This window comes from Telopea speciosissima, chromosome 8, assembly GCF_018873765.1.
Source record: "Telopea speciosissima isolate NSW1024214 ecotype Mountain lineage chromosome 8, Tspe_v1, whole genome shotgun sequence".
Taxonomy (NCBI): domain Eukaryota; kingdom Viridiplantae; phylum Streptophyta; class Magnoliopsida; order Proteales; family Proteaceae; genus Telopea; species Telopea speciosissima.
Window position 1 is genome coordinate 49,346,478 of NC_057923.1, and position 17,899 is coordinate 49,364,376.

Below are 17,899 nucleotides of genomic sequence, written 5' to 3' on the forward strand. Positions count from 1 at the left end.
GAGGCGTATTGAAATTAATCAGCTTATGGGTTGAAATCTAATAGAAAAAAAGGAAGGGGGAAGGGGAAAGAAAGATAATAATGAAAATCTTTCCTTATTGAAACGGCATCAGACAGTATTGGAGCATTCATGGAGAGTAAATACCTCTTAACATGCTGGAGATGATCCAGATTCAATTTGAGTTGTCCTGATGTTGGTGATGGGGCCAACCTGTAGACCACAACTTTCATTGTCAAACTGGATAGAACCAACAATCCTCTTAATAAGCATCTTAAGGATCTCCTCTACCACCATGCTTCGAGAGATGTCTTATTTTTATTTACTAACTAATTAATCTAAAAAGCATGGGAGTTTAAAACCTCTCTCCCTCTTTTTCTTTTGTATCATAAGTTGGAGATCGAGGGGAGATATCTACGTTTGTAAGGTCCTTTACATTCATTGACGATCATTTAATACAAAACATGCAATAACCAACACAAAAATTCATATGCATTCAACATCCTCTCCCCATGATTATATATGTATTAACATATACAAATCACCTTTTATTGTTCACCATTACTTACAAGAAGGAAGAAATAAAGCAATACGAAAACACCTGCCTAGCACAATTGGTAAAGTGTGGTGCGTAAAACCCACCATACCAGGAGGTCTCAAGTTCGAGCCTCTTGGTTCTCATCTTCCCTTCCACCATAGAATAGGATAGAGTAGGTACCTACAAAATAAAAAAAAAGAAAGAAAAAAAGCAATACAGGGCAGATTCATGCCCGGAGAATAAGAGTTACTGTACATAAGCTCATCTCCAGCTGCAACTACATCCTTGTTTTGGTATTCAGTTGGGCTTTTGATTCACAGTTGAAATCCTCAATGGATAGGCAATGTAATTTGAGAAGTTGTTTCGAACTACCAAATCCAATTTAAAATGTTCGAATGGAGAATGCATTGAGAGGTTCAAGAGGAATTGACCATAGTTTGTAGCTCCATAGATCTTCATTGGGGATTATTTATCCAATTAATGGCCATTGTCTGCAACAACAATTTTTTTTCTTGCCATATTAGTAAATTATAGGTGTTCTTCAACTTATTAACAACTTAAATGGACAAAATGTAGAACCTGATACTCACCATTAAGCAGCCAAAACTACTCCATTAATGCATTTTCTTTGTCTGTCATTAAGAGAAAATCATTTTGTAAATGAGCTTAGAAGTCATACTAGATTTCTGCTAACTAGTGTAGTTCAAAATTTTGGCCTAGCTAGGCACTTACGAACTGGAGTACTTCTGAGAACAAAAAAGCAAGCCCCAATAACAATGTAGCAAAGCAAGAGAACCAATCCTTTCAAGTAATGTGAAGTCCCATCCTGCAAATTAAGATTGTTTTTATGATTATTAATCTCATTAATCAATCAAATGCTTGGATCCATTTATAGTTTATGGTTGGAAGAGGTAGCTATACCTGTAAAGTGAAGGCTGTGACAATCACTGATAAAGCAAGAGAACTAATTTCAAGGATGTTGAAATCAAGGTCCATCTTAATACCCATGACCCAAGCAACCAGCACACTTAAAGGAACCTGAACCATTTTAGTTGATAGTTAGAAGGGTTTTCAACTTTGAGTCTGAAACGAGAATTAGAGATTGATCAATATCTTACAACCAAGATGGAAATTTGTGTTGCAGAACCCAAAGCAATTGCCAAAGATATGTCCTGCATCATATCCAAGCTTTTAATCAGTGAATTCGAGTCAAGAAAATGAAAACTGAGGGTATGTTTGGATGCCAAGAAAAGAAAAAAATAATTGAATGAGGAGAGAGATAGACACATAAAGCAATCATTGTATCATCTTGATTTTTTGTCTCAGTATGTTTTTTTTTTCTTGATCCAAACATAGTCTAAATGATTATTTAGAAGAAATCTGCAACACATACCAACTTGTTCTTGAAAGCAAATATTATTGCTCCTGCATGTTCTGCTGCATTTCCAACGATTGGTAGCAATATTATGCTGATGAAGCTCACAGAAATACCCCATGACTCTGATGCATCCTGATTAACAAACCACATTCTTTGTTAATCCTTTGAAAGAAAGGGATATGCACTGAATTGTCATCATTCCAATGTAAATCATATAAGACAAAAAGTAATTACGAAAACTGACATCATTGTTTTTCTCTAATTAAAGGGCAAATTTCCATGGTTACAGAGAGCAAAACCTAAGAAGAAGAACAAGGGGATAAGTACTAACTAGTTTTAAAACCAGACAGCCGAACAAACCAATAAAGGACAAGTTTCTGCATTAACCCAAATTATTCAATCCGTTCGGCCTATAGATCAAGGTATTGGTATCGTATTGGCCGTGTCGGCTGATATGTATCAGTATCGCCAGGCACCCAATACTGATACAATACCAATAAGGATCGGGAATATCGGCAAAAAAGTGAATCAATTTTTAATTTATACCCGATATGAGCAATCAATCGACATTTTTTCACAAAGTTTACAAACAAAAAAGCCCTAATTTTATATTTGTCATTTCTTATCTTATTTTCGAATTTACTCCTTAGAAGAAAATAAGTCTCTTGTAAATTTAAATTGCGAGTTACATCCCCATGAAAGAAAGGTATGTCAAAAAAAACACCTAATTGTTGGAATCTTTGTTGCAGTGTCTATAAATTATATGCCCTCTGGTTGAATCATGCCGACTTAATTTGATTTTGACCCTATCTCCCAGTAGTATCCGCATAACCTACACCAGATCTTTCCTAAAACATAACTTAGAATCAGATCTTTATTATCTAAATGAACCAGGCACATATCATTGGGAGGTGATTTAGTAATTAAACCTTAATGAATCCATTTTTGTTTTTTATTAGGGTAGTATTCTATGGTTACGATTCTACCCTCTATGTGTTTTTTTTATTCAATCGAAATTGACTTAACAGTATAGGTGTTGATGACCTCCCCCTCTATGCATAGCGGTAGGGGTGTCAAAACCTAGCCTGAATTAGTGAAACCGAGCCAAACCGAACTGAAACCCACATGAGCTTATTGAATCATGTTTCAGACGGAGGTTTTATGACATCGAAACTAAACCCAAACCGCACCGAAACTGATAACACACTGAACTGAACTTAAGAAACCGAACCCAAATCAATATAACCTGATAAGAAACCGATACTACCACAACATTCATAAGAAAAACACATTTTTTCATACTTTTGTATATTTTTACATGGTAAACCAAAACCAAACCGCAACGACACCGAAACCAAAACTAGTGCACCCTTAGGTCTCGTTTATTTGGCAGGGACTTAGGTGGGGTGGGAGAAGTGGGGTGAGAAAGTGCTAATGTGGCACTTCAAAATCCACCCCAACCTTGTTTATTTAACCTGGGATGGTGAATTTACAAAAGTTTAGGGAACAATATTAAATGCTTTGTTTGTTGACGTGGCACTTGAAAATCCCACCCCAGTGCTATCCAAAGTCCCTCAATAAACAAAGGACTTTGATTACTGTTCATAGGAAAAGTAAAAATCCCATCCCTGTTCCCTAACCCACTACACTGTGGGATCCAGTCCCACAACATTCCCACCCCATCTCCCTGTCAAACAAACGGGACCTTATTGGATCATGTTTGGACTCACTCATTCTCACACCTAAACTAATGAAACTAAACCAAAACCGGTCCAAACTGATTGATTGACACCCCTACCTTGCGGTATTGATTCTTATGATATTATGACCTTTACCACCATGATGTTGTCCATAGATCAAATTACGTTGTGGATTGGATCTCACTTGACTGTTGATGGCTGTCTCTAGCTTTTAGTAGCAATGACTAGGCTCTATTGTTATTAGGGATGTCAAACAAATCCGATCCTAACCCACCCTAAGCCCGAATAGGACTAGGCCAGACCTGGGGATAAGGAAGGGTCTGGTTGGGTTTCATAATTGCTGGGCCCTGACAGGGCTCGGCCGGGCCTGGTTTGGGGCCTTGGCCCCAACAGGGCCAACCCGACCCCATATTAATGTATTATATACTATATACTATATATTATATAAATATATTAATATAATACATTACTATATATATATATATATATATATATATATATATGTTAGGCTCTGATACAAGTAGCCATCAAACCCCTGCACAGGGAAGGGCTCAACGTAGCCCTCCGCTTGCTCTCGGGGATCAAAGGTTCGCAATTTGATGATTCCCTTCTAGGGATGATAGAAACAAGTCTTCACAAAGGCCGGTTTATTTCAATTGTTACCCAGACATAAACTTATCCTTAAATGATGCAAATCTTCCGGATACCTTAAAAGTTAACATCCTTACAAGTGGTTACAAGATGAAACAAGGTTCTATACCAATTGCTATAATCCATAGAATCCGATGACAAGGCCATGAGAACTTTAAGACCCAAGGCTCTAAGAAGAACTATCAAAGGACAAACCACGTTCATAGAAAGCGGACTTTGTCCATTCAAGAACGATTCACCCTAAAACAAGTGAGTGGAAAGACATTAAGTTTTCGACAAAATGGTGTCTCCAGGCACCTTGCCCGAGTCACTTGTTGAACCCAACAAGTGACGTTGAATCTATAAACCAAGATCGGGACGGAATGGTTACTATAACATTCCGGAGGAAAGATAAACAAATAAAACCAAACCCTCGAAGAGTTTGAAAAACTCAGCCAAGTCCCAAGTAGAGCTTCAACCTCTAGTTCTCTAACAAGTCTCCACTTAGAAAATCAAAGGTTACAAGAACAAATAAGGTCCTTACATATTCTAGGATTACAAACTCAAATTAACAGTAATGTCACCAAGGAATTTATGAACAATGATCTAACAAGTCTTCTCCTTCAAATGAACCACTTCACCAACTCAAATCGACATGCAACACGAAGCAAGAGTTCTTTGTCATATGAGAGAAGACTATGAGATAGACAAACCCAAACTCAGAATAGATTTCAATTCACCCAGGACGCGAAAAAGAGAATGGTTTTTAGCTACTTCTCAAAAGAAAAACAACAAGAAATCAAGAACCTCTGGTATGACAAAATGAGAACCATCAAGGTAGATGTTATGTTCTTTACATATTTAGACATCTATACAAGTAATAACAACATTCCTTATCCCTTTTCAAACATCAATGCCAAAGAAGGTGTACCACACTGGAAATTGGTGATGACAAGACCATAGAGACAATACACCCTCCTGGTTCAAATGTTAAATTAAAAATTAACAACACAGAAATCTTGGCAACACCTTTTAGGTCCATTGAAGGTGTTTCTGATGGGTCCAAGAAAATTATTGAACAAACAAATTACACAAACCAGTATTTACAAACCATAGGAAGTCAACTAATTAGAATAGAGAACTTAGTTCAAAAAGACACTCCTATTGAACCAACGTCTCTAAATCAAGCTAGTACTTCCTCAACAACAACAACAACTCTGTTCAAACCTTTCACGATTTCGAACAAGAGTTTAAAAACTTAAATACTCAAGAAAACAGAGATCTAGTAAGCCAAATTTCCACAAGATTGCAAAATTTGATTGTCCCTGATACACCTCAAAGGAAACACAAGGAAGCTCGCTTCCAATGTGGCGAACATCCAACAAATGGATTCCTCTGAATCATCCGGTGATGAGGAGGAGCAGAACAAGTAAATGCTATTACTAGCCCATATATGAACAATAATTATTATCCTAGACCTACTTACCGGACCTTCAAATTGAACAAAGAAGGGAATTTTCCCAAGCAAATTACCAAAGTGGTACCATATATGAATGGAACATAGATGGTATGTCGGATTATAATCGGCTAACAAACTCCAAGAAATGACCATGGTGAGCAATGCTCATCGGATCAAGAACATACCTGATCAAGCCATAGTAGAAATAATCATTTCTCGGGTTTGAGTCAACTTAAAGGTTGGTGGGATAATGTTCTCAGCCCACGAAAAGGAATCCATACTAAATGCCATTCAAACTAATGAACAAGGTCTACCAATTATGATAGGAGACCAACCAGTTGAAGATCTTGTAAACACTCTAATTTTTAGTATAACCAAGTATTTTTAGGAGATCCCACAAGACTCAAGGATAGGTCTTCGAACAATTATCAAACCTCAAATGTAAAAAATTACACGATTTCAAATGGTATAAAGACACATTCATGACCAAGGTCCCGACTAGGAAGATGCAAATCTCCCTGTTGGAAAGAAAAATTCCTTTCTTGGGTTACCCAGTTTATTTTGGAAAAACTCAAACAAAAATTAAGAGAAGAAAACAATGGGGAAATACCTATCAAACCCTCACCTATGGTGATCTCATAAGCCTAATACACAAGGAAGGATTAGCCTTATGTACGGATATCAAACTTAGAAAACAAATTAGAAAAGAATCAAAATCCTACAAACAAGAATTAGGGGATTACGTGAGCAGTTTGGTTTCGATTCAAAAATCACTGCTCAAAAGAAACATAAAAGCCATAGGCATAACAGGAAAAATAGATATTCAAGTAAGTACAAGACAAGAAAAGAACCGGATAAAAATTTAGAAAATAAATCTAGCCCAAAGAAACAGAGACCTTACAAAAGAACTTTCCAAAAATCAAGACCAACTCAAAACACCAAGACTGGTTGTTACAACGTGGTAAACCAGGCCACATAGCCAAATCGTAGACTAGCAAAAAGATCAACTCACTCATAATGCCTCGATGATACCAAAATCCAACTCTTAGCCAATTTGGGTCAAAACAGCCCGAGAGTGAAACGAAACCCAAGAAAATGAGTTAAACCAAATTGAGTCAAACAGTGATAGTGATGAGAGGCTTCTCCTTGTAATTGTAGCCAAGGAGTTTTCTGCAAAAATTGTGATGATTCGAATCATCAAAATCTATAAACATGATACAATCAAGTTCGGGACTTAAAACCTTTAACAAACCGGAAGAATTTCTCAACTTTGTTGATCAAATCAAAGATAAACATACCAAGACTTTATACCTCCAACATGCCCAAGAACTCTTAAGGTCTCATCAACAAAACCCCAAACTAAGGCAACCCCTTATAACATAAAGAATATTTATAAGAAGTTTGACAAAACTCCTACTTCTTCTCAAAATCCGGATCAAGTTAAAATTGCCGTTTAGAAGCTACTACAAATGATCTAAAGACTCGAAATAAAAAATAAAAAGGACATAGCAAGTTTAAAGAAGTTTCAAAAAAATCGAATTAGAAGAAGAAGAAGACAACAAGATACAAACTTTACCAAACAAGAATGAAGATTTTGTTGATATTATTAACAAAGTCAAATGCCAACGATGGTATGTCAATATTACTATTGTCATATCATCACCCATAAGATCAGCACTATAGCCCTGGTTGACTCAGGAGCACAAATGAATCGCATACAAGAAGGGTTAGTCCCAACCCAATATTTTGAAAAGACAACTCAAAATTAACGAGGAGCAAATGGCTCAAGACTAAACGTAAATTATAAATTATCGGACGTTCACATCCGCAACCAAGGAGTTTGCTTAAAACAAGTTTTCATATTAGTAAAAGACCTTAACACGAAGTTATTCTAGGACAACCTTTCCTAGAACTCATAAAACCTTTCTTGTTTCGGATCAAGGAATTACAACAACTATCCTAGGTAAACAAGTCCATTTCAGTTCTTTGAACAAGCGAACAAAAGAAATAGACTCGCTCAAAACAAGAGCCATTTCAGAGCGAGACAACTATAAGTCAAATTCAAAGTAAACAAAACATCTACAATATCTAAAACAAGAAGTCAACCATAGGACTATTGAACAAAAACTCCAAGAAAGAACGGTTCAAAAACAAATTTCTAATACCAAGGCCCAAATTGAGAAGGAACTCGTTCGAGTTTCGATGCCTTTGGCAGGACATAGGCACATTGTTCATCTTCCCTATGAACCAAGCTTTTCGGATAAGGATATCCCTACAAAAGCCGGACCTATTCAAATGACCCAAGAACTACAAGAAGTTTGTAAAAAGAAATTCAAGACCTCCTTAATAAAAATCTAATCAAGAAAAGCAAGTCACCTTGGAGTCATGCGGCTTTCTACGTTAATAAAAACGCTGAAATAGAAAGAGGAACACCCGGACTTGTCATAAACTACAAACCTCTAAATGAAGCATTACAATGGATTAGATATCCTATACCAAATAAAAAGAATTACTTCAAAGACTTTACCAAGCCACAATCTTCTCAAAGTTTGACCTCAAATCGGATATTGGCAAATCCAAATCCACAAAGAAGACCGTTACAAAACGGCTTTCACCACACCATTTGGGCATTATGAATGGAACGTAATGCCCTTTGGTTTAAAAAATGCCCCTAGTGAATTCCAAAACATTATGAACGACATCCTAAACCCATACGGCCGGTTCATAATAGTCTATATTGATGATGTTCTAGTCTTTTCCAAATCCATTGAACAACACTTCAAACATCTTAGGAGTTTCTTCCACACCATGAAAAAAGTGGTTTAGTTCTTTCCAGAAAAGATGGAGTTATTCCAAACCAAGGTTAGATTCTTAGGGCATTACATTTACCAAAACCAAGTCATCCCTATAGAAAGATCTATAGCTTTTTGCGAGATAAATTCCCGATCAAATCCTAGACAAAAAACAATTACAGAGGTTCCTAGGAAGCCTAAATTACGTCGGAGATTTCATCCCTCAAATTAGCCAATTATGTAAAGATCTTTACTCTAGGCTCAAGAAAAACCAAGCCCATGGACTTCAAACCATACAAAAGCGAGTTCAAGATATTAAAAAATTAGTCAAGGAAATCCCTTGTCTAAAACTTGCAGATCCGCACTTTTCAAGATAGTTGAGATCGATGCCTCGAACTTGGGTACGGAGGTATCCTTAAACAAGTCCAAGATGATAAAGAACAATTAGTCCAGTTTGCTTCAGGAGTTTGGAACCCACTAACAAAATTATAGTACCATTAAAAAAGAAATCCTTTCGGTAGTTCTTTGCATCCAAAAATTTCAAAGCGATCTTCTAAACAAGAAATTTTTAGTAAGAGTTGATTGCGATGCAAAGAAAAACAAGTTTTGAAAAATGATGTTCAAAATATTGCTTCAAAACAGATTTTTGCAAGATGGCAAGCCCTTTTATCGAGTTTTGATTTTGACATAACTTACATAAAAGGAGAAATGAATTCTATTCCGATTTCTTGACCCGTGAATTCTTGCGGGTCCTAAAACGATTTCTATTATCATGGCTCCAAAGGAGCCCCCAAACCAAGCATAAAATCAAAGGGTTCCTATGCCAAACCTACTTCTTCAAATCAACTAATCAAAATGTCCCCTTCCAAAACAGAGTTGAAAGTGTTCCCTTCACCCAAGTCGTGGCTAGTCGTCCACTCAAATAGTTCCTAACACAAGGTCATCTCAATGCTCTCTAGACCAAGCTCCTCCACAACAGTGTCCAAACCAGTTTCTTCCCAAAACTTACCCAAGAGTCAAGTATATCCTCAAACAAGCCCATCAAGACATTTTTGCCCTTGATGACCAGTTCACTAAAGGTCGCAACACGCTGTGGAAGTAGCAAGAAGGGCTTTTTTCCAAGGTTGGGATTTCTATTCCCCAAATAGTTCAAAAAGTCAAGAATTCTATGAGTTCATCCTAGTTGATACGGATTCTATACGTATCAAACAAAATTTCGACAAAATTGATCCTAGTCCGGTTACCCATACTTGAGAACCATTTTACAAATTATCAGTTCAAAAGATTGGGGTACACATCCCCTCTCTACAAAGAGGTTCTCTCAAAACTACCAGCCCAGGAATACCACTATTTTGACTACATGGATGCTTGGCACCATGCTTTCTGTTTCAAAATAGCAAGAACCAACATTCCTGGTTCTTTTGTTTCGACTTCAAGTTCTCGGCCCAATTCCAAATTGGTTCCCTCGTTGGTGGGCCGCCTTTGGGCCAATTAGTGACATTTTGCCGGATCAAGTGTTCGATGCTTTAAGCATTTATTGCCGACACCGAACAAATTCTGAACAACCAGATCTCCCGAGGTTCTTCATCCATTGCCGTCCGGCTTGGATCGTTTATTGGGAGTATGCAATTGGACAATCCGAAGGCCCCGATTGCTCTACCCCTTTTCTACAAAGAAACTTAGTCAAGTGGTGGGACAAGTGTGATCGAGAAGGTGTACCCCGAGGCCCTTACTCAATCCCTCACAAAGCCAAAACTCAAGCGGCCCTCATGAAGGATCGGACAAATCCGATGAATGATGAGACGCCTTAAGCTAAAAAGCCAAACAAGCGAGATCGAGGCCCGGTGGCTGCCCTCGAATGAAGAAGAAAAAGAAGAAACCAGTTCAAGTGTTGGGTCCATTGACCCCACCTCCATGAAGGTCAATATGCCCAAGATCCAAATGATGGGTGGACCTCATCGACCAACAGTTCTCTTCAACAAGGTCCACGGAAGGTCCGTAAGCCAAACATCAAAAGAGTGGGCCTTTAAGCCCATGGGTTAGTCTCCAAACCACGATATTGGAGAATCGTCACCATGACGACATCATAAAATGGCTCAACAAATGACACGTGGCTGTATCAAAAGTCGTGTCCCAGTCACTATCTCTGGTCCTAGATAGTCAAGCCACCACTGGGCCCATTCAAATACAAAGTGAACCATCTAAACCAAACCAATGAGGAAAACAGTGTTTCGACACGTGGAATGCCTCGGTGCGGTTTTTGAAGCTTTTTCAAAGATTCCAAGTTCTACCAACAAAGTGGTGAATAGTAAAATTGACTTTTTCTTGTAGCACTACGGACCAAAAGCGCTTGGGCGCCCGCCTCCAAAGTCAAGACTCGGGCCCACGCCCACATGCTTCTACGCTCTACCAAAGATGCCTTCAAGATAAGGTTTGCTTTCGGTGGAAAAGTAAAGCGATCAAAGCCTCCAAAGCTCTATAAGACCCCTCTTCTTCTCCATAGAGAAGGAGGAGAATCTCGAAGAGAAAAATAGAAAGCACTGAGATCTGTAGCTCACTCTTCAAGTTCTTACACCAAGTTACTTCAAGTATTTTTAATTTTATTTCTTCAAGTGTAACTTCAAGTTTATTTCATCAAGTGTTCTTTTGTAACTAAGTTTCATCAAGTGTTCGTCAAGTCTCAGAATCGCAAGTTTAAGCCTTTATCTCGGCTTCAAGTTTCCTTCAAGTAAACCCGTAAGTGAATAGTTATCTTCAAGCTTTCTTCAAGAGTCCCGTATATCAAGAGTGTAATTCAAATTCTCCAAGTAATATAAAATTCAAGATTTTATCTTTTATCTTCAAATATTGGCCGGCTGCCCCTTCAAGCAAAGAAGGCTACCCGCAAAACGGTAGACCGCCAAGGTTACCCCTCCGAGTGCCACGACTGCCCAAATTAAGGGCATCGGACTGCTAAGCACACACAAGTTTTATTTCCACATTGACCTCTTTCAAGTTTTCACTTGCATATATATATATATATATAATATAATTACATCAAAAAGTGGGTCGGGGCTTTGATATGCATTAATATATATCAAGTGGGTTGTAATGCCATGATGGGCTTTGTTAATTTCACTATTCAATGGACCATCAGAGCTAATCAGGGTCAGGCTGGGCTTGGGAAAATCCTGCCAGGGTCAGGTTGGGTTGAGGGTATATTTGGCCCTGGTTAGGGATATCAATTTTGGACTGGAACCATCCCGCTAGGAACCGGAACAAATCCATCCAGTAGCTTATTGGTCCAGATCTGGTCTGGTCACAGGAACTGTTAGAACCGGAAGAAATGACAAGGACTGGATTATCATCTAATAAAATCTGACGAATGATGTCATACAAAAGAAAAACAACTCCATAAGCTGTGTTTTTGGTATTATCTCCACTCATACCTAACAACTGCAATGTATAGATAATTATTTCAATAAAAATCTTTATTCACGAAACACCAAATTGGTGATGACAAATGGCGAATTATTATAATAGTTTGTTATTTCTAAACTCTCTCTCTTTCTCTGCATAAACAAAGTCCAAATATGAGGAATTATGTGAAAGTTGTAGACATCAAAATTAGTTCAAGTCTAACATATCTGTTCGCATGAGATGATAATATATACATTGACACATTGAAACGTCTACCGTTTTTCTAGAGCAACTCCTATTGTCCTTGTATTGGGCTCTACATTATAATAATATTTGGACCCGCTTAGAAACTGGAACTGAACCACTCATTACTTAATGGTTCTGCATCTCAGATTTGGAACCTGTGAGCTTATTTGTCCGGATCTGGTCTTGACATCTTAGAGCTGGAACCGCTAGAGAACCGGACTAATTGACACCCCTACGCCTGGTAGAGCCATGATGGCCTTTGTTAATTTCATTATTCAATGGGCCATCAGGGCCAATCAGGGTTGGGCCGGGCTTGGGGAAACCCAGCCAGGATCGGGCTGTGCTTGGGTTTAGGTTAAGGCTCCTAGGATTGGGGTAGGGTTAAGGCCCAGCCCGGCCCATTCACACCCTTAATTGCTGTAAATGAATTCAAATTAATCAAATCAAATGCATAGTTTACCTCAATAGTAACGACGACGTATTCAGAGAGCAGGGCTATAACGGCGGTCATTCCCACAAGCCAAGCAAATGCATTCCATACTCCGATCACAGCCTCTTCTTCAGAACTAACTTCATCACCATCTTCATCCTGATCAGTTCCACCAGAAATCACTTCAGCTTTCAATATTTCTCTTTTGTGAAAAAAAGAATCATAACAGAAAGAAAAGGTTTCGTGGTGGGAGCAAGATAAGAACCTCTTGGGCTTCGCATAAGTGCCTATGAGTCTTCAATTGGAAGAAGAGATAAGCAGAGTATGCAAGAAGCATTATTATACTGCTCACTCTTGACAACAGGAGAGTTGGGTTTCCTCCGGGAGAGGCAGCCGTAGAGCTGGTGGAGTATTTGAACAGAATAGGCAACATGAGGCACACAAGGCCCAGCAACAGTAGAAGGGAGTTCACATCTGCGTGCTTCTGTTAAACCCAAAATTATGTGTACAATTGTAAGTAAAAAATTGACTGACACAAATGATCAAACAGATTGTGTCTCTTTTTTTTTTTTTATTCTGAATAATCTCTTCTTACTCTGTCATATTTCTGTTCCTCCTTGATATTTGCTAATCCTCCACAGAAGAGTGAACTCCCAAGGACAAGAAGAAGGTTTGAAAGCACAGAACCCAAAAGGGAACACTTGACCACTTCTATCTTGTTCTGCCGAAGAGCAAGTAATGCTATTATCAACTCTGTCGCATTTCCACATGTTGCATTCAGTAATCCTCCCACTGCCAAAAAAAACCCAGATCAGATATCACAATAAGATTACCTAATTTGGTTCTATCAAATGTATGAGATAGGTTAAAGGACTTGATTTATTGCATTCCATCGGATTATGTGAAGCTGCCTAAAGTAAGAGCCATGGAAGACAAAGACCAACTGGGACTCAAACCAGTGTATGGGTGCTAGATTGGGCCAACCTAGTATGAGATAGATTAAAAGGCTTGATTCAACATGTTTCGTCAGCTCTGGAGTTTTTGACGTATCTTGAGAGAGAGAAAGGGAGAATTTACCTGTTGGACCAGTGTAGAATGCAATTTGTCTGCAATTTTTTCCAGGAAAAAGAACTTAGAAGCCTTCCCATTTTACAATTGGAATTATAAAGCAAAGAAGGATAGGAAACGTACTCAGTGAGGAAGCTAACTCTTTCAGCAAGCGGAGTAAGCCCAATCAGACTAAACGCGAAAACCCATGGCTTTTTTTTAAAAAAAAATTTTGAAACGAAAACAGAACATGTTAGAATTTAAAAAAAAAAAAAAAGTAAATAAGAAGCAAGTCAAGGAATTTGGAAGTAAAACTCACCGTTCCAAAATTTAAAAAGGAAGCGATGAAGGCAAGAGGAATAACAGGAAAGAGAACAGAAAGCTTTGTCCCTAAAACGACTTCTTGCAGGTTCGCTAAGATCAACCTCAGAAGACTACAGCGAACCTTGGAAACGATCGCACAATCGGACTTCTTGCGTAGCGAAGATGATGAAATATTGTGAGCAGTTCTCCCATGGCGAATTTCTTTGCTTGAACCCTTAATATTACTTCCTAACTCCAAATTCCAAGATTCCTCTGGCGAAGCCATTGATGAAGCTTTGTAGTTTTTCTAATAATAACAATTGATACTGAACTGAAGCAACTTTGCTCAATTGAGTTGATATCGTTTGTTGCAGAACAAAATTGAAACGACAAACCTTCTTCTGCTTATATTTATCTAACCCTTTCTTCTATATTAATATTACCGAACTAGTGCCCCAAAAGAGGCAACTACTATAGGAAACTTCGCGGAAACTTCATCACCAATTTCTTGTTGTCATGGATTAGAGAGATATATGCTCTACACGTTGATTACTAAATAAAAATCTCCCCTTCCCATTTCAGAGGGGGTTGGGGTGTTCCTACCAAAAGGCCAAAAGGACAAAAAAAAAAAAATTGTTCCTTTTCATGCAGTGAATAAATATAAATGAAGGGGAAGGGTTTTCTTACGCTGCCGGTGTAGGAAGAATCTCTCACATTATATCAATGATAATAAACATAGGGCTCATGTTCTCTATGCCGCAGCACAGGCTGCACCCAGACACATGGGTCTTGCACTCAGGGGGGTAAGGTGGTCATTACGCCTACCCCCATGTGGCTGGGCATAGCCTACGCCCCTGGCATAGAGAACATTCTTCCATAAACATAATAGAATCACCACTAGGACCTACAATAGCAGTGAAGAAAGAGAAAATAAATAAAAATAATTCAATGAGTGTAACGTGTCAATCAGTACGGTATCGGAAATTCGTAACGGTGCAAAAAACAGATAGTAAATATCAAAATTGTATCATGTCGAATACAAACTTTTTCAATATTGATAAGAGCAAGCAATGCTATTATCAGCTCTATCGCATTTCCACATGTACTTGCATTTAGTAATCCTCCTAGCTACTAGGATCCACAATAGTAGTGAATAAAGAGAAAATAAATGAAAATAAATTTATGAGTGTAACGTGTCAATCAGTACAGTATCGGGAATTCATTACGGTACAAAAAACAGAAAGTAAATATCAAAATATCGAATACAAACTTCATTTTCAATATTGATACCATACCAATCGTTACAGTTGCGGTACCAATTTTAGTCGATATAAAAAACAGTTATATAGTTTCTTATTCGAAGTATCCTCAATTGTGTGTGAACTTGATAGTCTTGTGTGAAAATTTGGTTTCAACAGATATCATCAGTTCTCTACCAAAAAAACAATTAAAAAAAAAAAAAAAACAGATATCATTAGTTTTTATTTGGTATGAAATAAGTTGACTTTACTTTGTATTTATATTTTTTTGTTACTTATCTATACTCTTTGCAACTTAACATTATAAATAAATAAATAAATAAATATATATATATATATATATATATATATATATATATAATATATTTATACTGAATTGAGAAAGATTCTATTTTCCACATGAAAATCGCGTTGAATCTTCTCTGACACGGTTTTAAACATTCACTTTCGATTTCAATTCCAATTTTTTTGGGAAATTTACACATACCTCTTCTGAGGTAAGACCTAATTATAGATCCATCCATGTGTTTTGGATATTTATGTTTACTTCTTTTACTTTCCAAAATAATTAATAAGTAAAGGGAAAAGTTTTCATCATACACGGTCGTATAAACCGTGTATATGAGAGGGTGGGAGTTTCAAGGCATTAATTAATAGGTGGGAATTTATGACTTTTCCAACTCTTTGTGAGAGACCCTCTCACATACACGGCTGTTGGCTTACACAGCCGTGTATGAAAACTTTCCCCATAAGTAAACTCACTCTATTAACCACTTAACCTGGGACTGAAAACGTTAGAATTATTTAATTGTTGATCAAATTGCCTTCCATGCTAAAATAAATTTAATTCTTCCTTAGTTTGGAAAGGAGGTGATTGATCTAAGAAGACGACTGAAGCAAATACCATAATTGCCATCAATTCTGGCATCGTTGCGTCCATCTCCTCCTGTGAAAACGAAAGCTTCAAGTCCTTTGGAACCCCTTCTTCTCCTTCTGGCCCTTCTATCCCTGGCAAGGCTTCAAAATACTCGAAAAATGCCTCGGCCATGGACTGGTTGAGCTCCGCTTCCCCCGAGTAAGAAGAAGTTACCAGAATTCGATTCCTTTCGATTGCCACCACCACATAAGAAGGTCGTGAAACCTTAAACAGGAATCTGGCCCATATCTAGCTTGCTCGAGACCTAAGTATGTCAAGTCCAGGGAGGAGATTCTAGGTGAGCCCTTGACGCAAGAGGAGATTACAGAGCTTATGCAGAGTTGCTTAAAATCCAGGCGGCAATTAAATATAGGTTTGTTTTGTTCCAATCCCTACAATTTTGTCCATTTTGATTTTCATTCTCATAACTGCTTTCCTCAATCGCTGCTATTATCGGTACAGAGGTTACAGAGAGGTGAGGAAGAGGGATCATTATCGCGTCGTACTTGACGCGGTCAAGTGTGCATCGACAGTGGGGCCCATTGTGCGCACATGGGCGGTGCCCAGCCGCACGATGCGCACTTGACGGCGTCAAGTACTTGACGTGATAATTTTCCTGAGGAAGAGGTAGTGGGGTCGGTGGTCGGCTGAGACTCGTGACTGAATAGGGCATTGTCGGCACTAGCTTGGCACGTTCTACAAACCTGACTGGTCAGGGAACTGAGAGGAGAAAAATTGCGTTTGATACGGTTGAAGAGACGGCAAGGGCTTACGATGTGGCGGCAAGGAGACTCAGGGGTTCTAAGGCTCGGACTAATTTGGGATCCCTTCTTTGTTGCTGGACTCTTCTCCATCATCGTCATCTTCATCCTCTGGTTATTCATTGCCTTTGGGTAAGACCAAGCCAGGTTTAGGTGGTAAGCGATATCTTTACCCCATCAAGGGTATATTGGTCATAAAATGACAACGGGGACAACTAATGAAGGAAAATTTATCCTCTCAGGTGCGATGCGCTGCCCAATGCACCACACTTAAGAATCCAACCGTCCACCCAACACTTGAGAGGATAAAATGATGCCACTGCCCATGTTTTTACGATTGGATTCTTAAGTATGGTGCATTGGACAATGCATGCATTTGAGAGGATGGAAATCCCTAATGGAGTAGGTTTGTTTAGTAATTATTTTGGAAAGCATGGGAGATATGAGTAAATATAAAAAATTCATGGGTGAATCTATAATAAGCTACCTTAGGAGAGGTAGATCTAAATTTCCCATTTTTTTTACGATTCCAAATTGACACCCTAACTATGAGAGGATCTATGAGGATATCGATCTTTCTTCCCACACATCTACGGGAAAATTATCTTCTCCATTTCTTGCCCGGTTCATTTCCCCAAGTCCCTCTAATAGGGGGGTGGGGATCCCACCTGAGCAGTGTGTTCAGGCAAGGGGTAGGATGGTCATTTTCACCCTCTATTAGAGGAACTTGAAGAAATGAACCGGACAGAAAAATGGAGTAGATAATGGTCCCACACCCACCCCCAAAAAGGAAAGAAAAATAAAAAAGAGAAAATATGTTTGTGTTGTATAAATATAGTATGTTACTACATACCATTTGAGGTATATTTATTTATATATTCTGCACATCCAGTGATATCTGATCCACGTCTGAGACAATAACTACAATTAAATTCCTTTTTTATTTAAAGGGGAGGTGGTATAGCTCAACAGCCAACTGCGACATGGCATAGTGGGCCAAATCATTTATTCAAAATGGTAATTTAATTAATTATTTTGTATCCA

The 17,899-nt window shown here is 38.2% G+C and overlaps 1 protein-coding gene across 1 annotated transcript; it reads right to left on the reverse strand.

The window, feature by feature from the left end:
- Positions 1 to 816: 816 nt before the first annotated feature.
- Positions 817 to 14,227, reverse strand: LOC122670368 (vacuolar cation/proton exchanger 3-like). The gene is made up of 12 exons (XM_043867215.1): positions 13,936 to 14,227; positions 13,761 to 13,828; positions 13,647 to 13,675; positions 13,165 to 13,361; positions 12,835 to 13,053; positions 12,600 to 12,728; positions 1,929 to 2,045; positions 1,654 to 1,707; positions 1,457 to 1,573; positions 1,268 to 1,361; positions 1,126 to 1,167; positions 817 to 1,026 (listed from the first exon to the last, which is right to left on the reverse strand). The coding sequence occupies exons 1-11, from the start codon at positions 14,203 to 14,205 to the stop codon at positions 1,142 to 1,144; spliced, it is 1,320 nt and encodes a 439-aa protein (XP_043723150.1). The 5' UTR covers positions 14,206 to 14,227; the 3' UTR covers positions 817 to 1,026; positions 1,126 to 1,141.
- Positions 14,228 to 17,899: the final 3,672 nt, after the last annotated feature.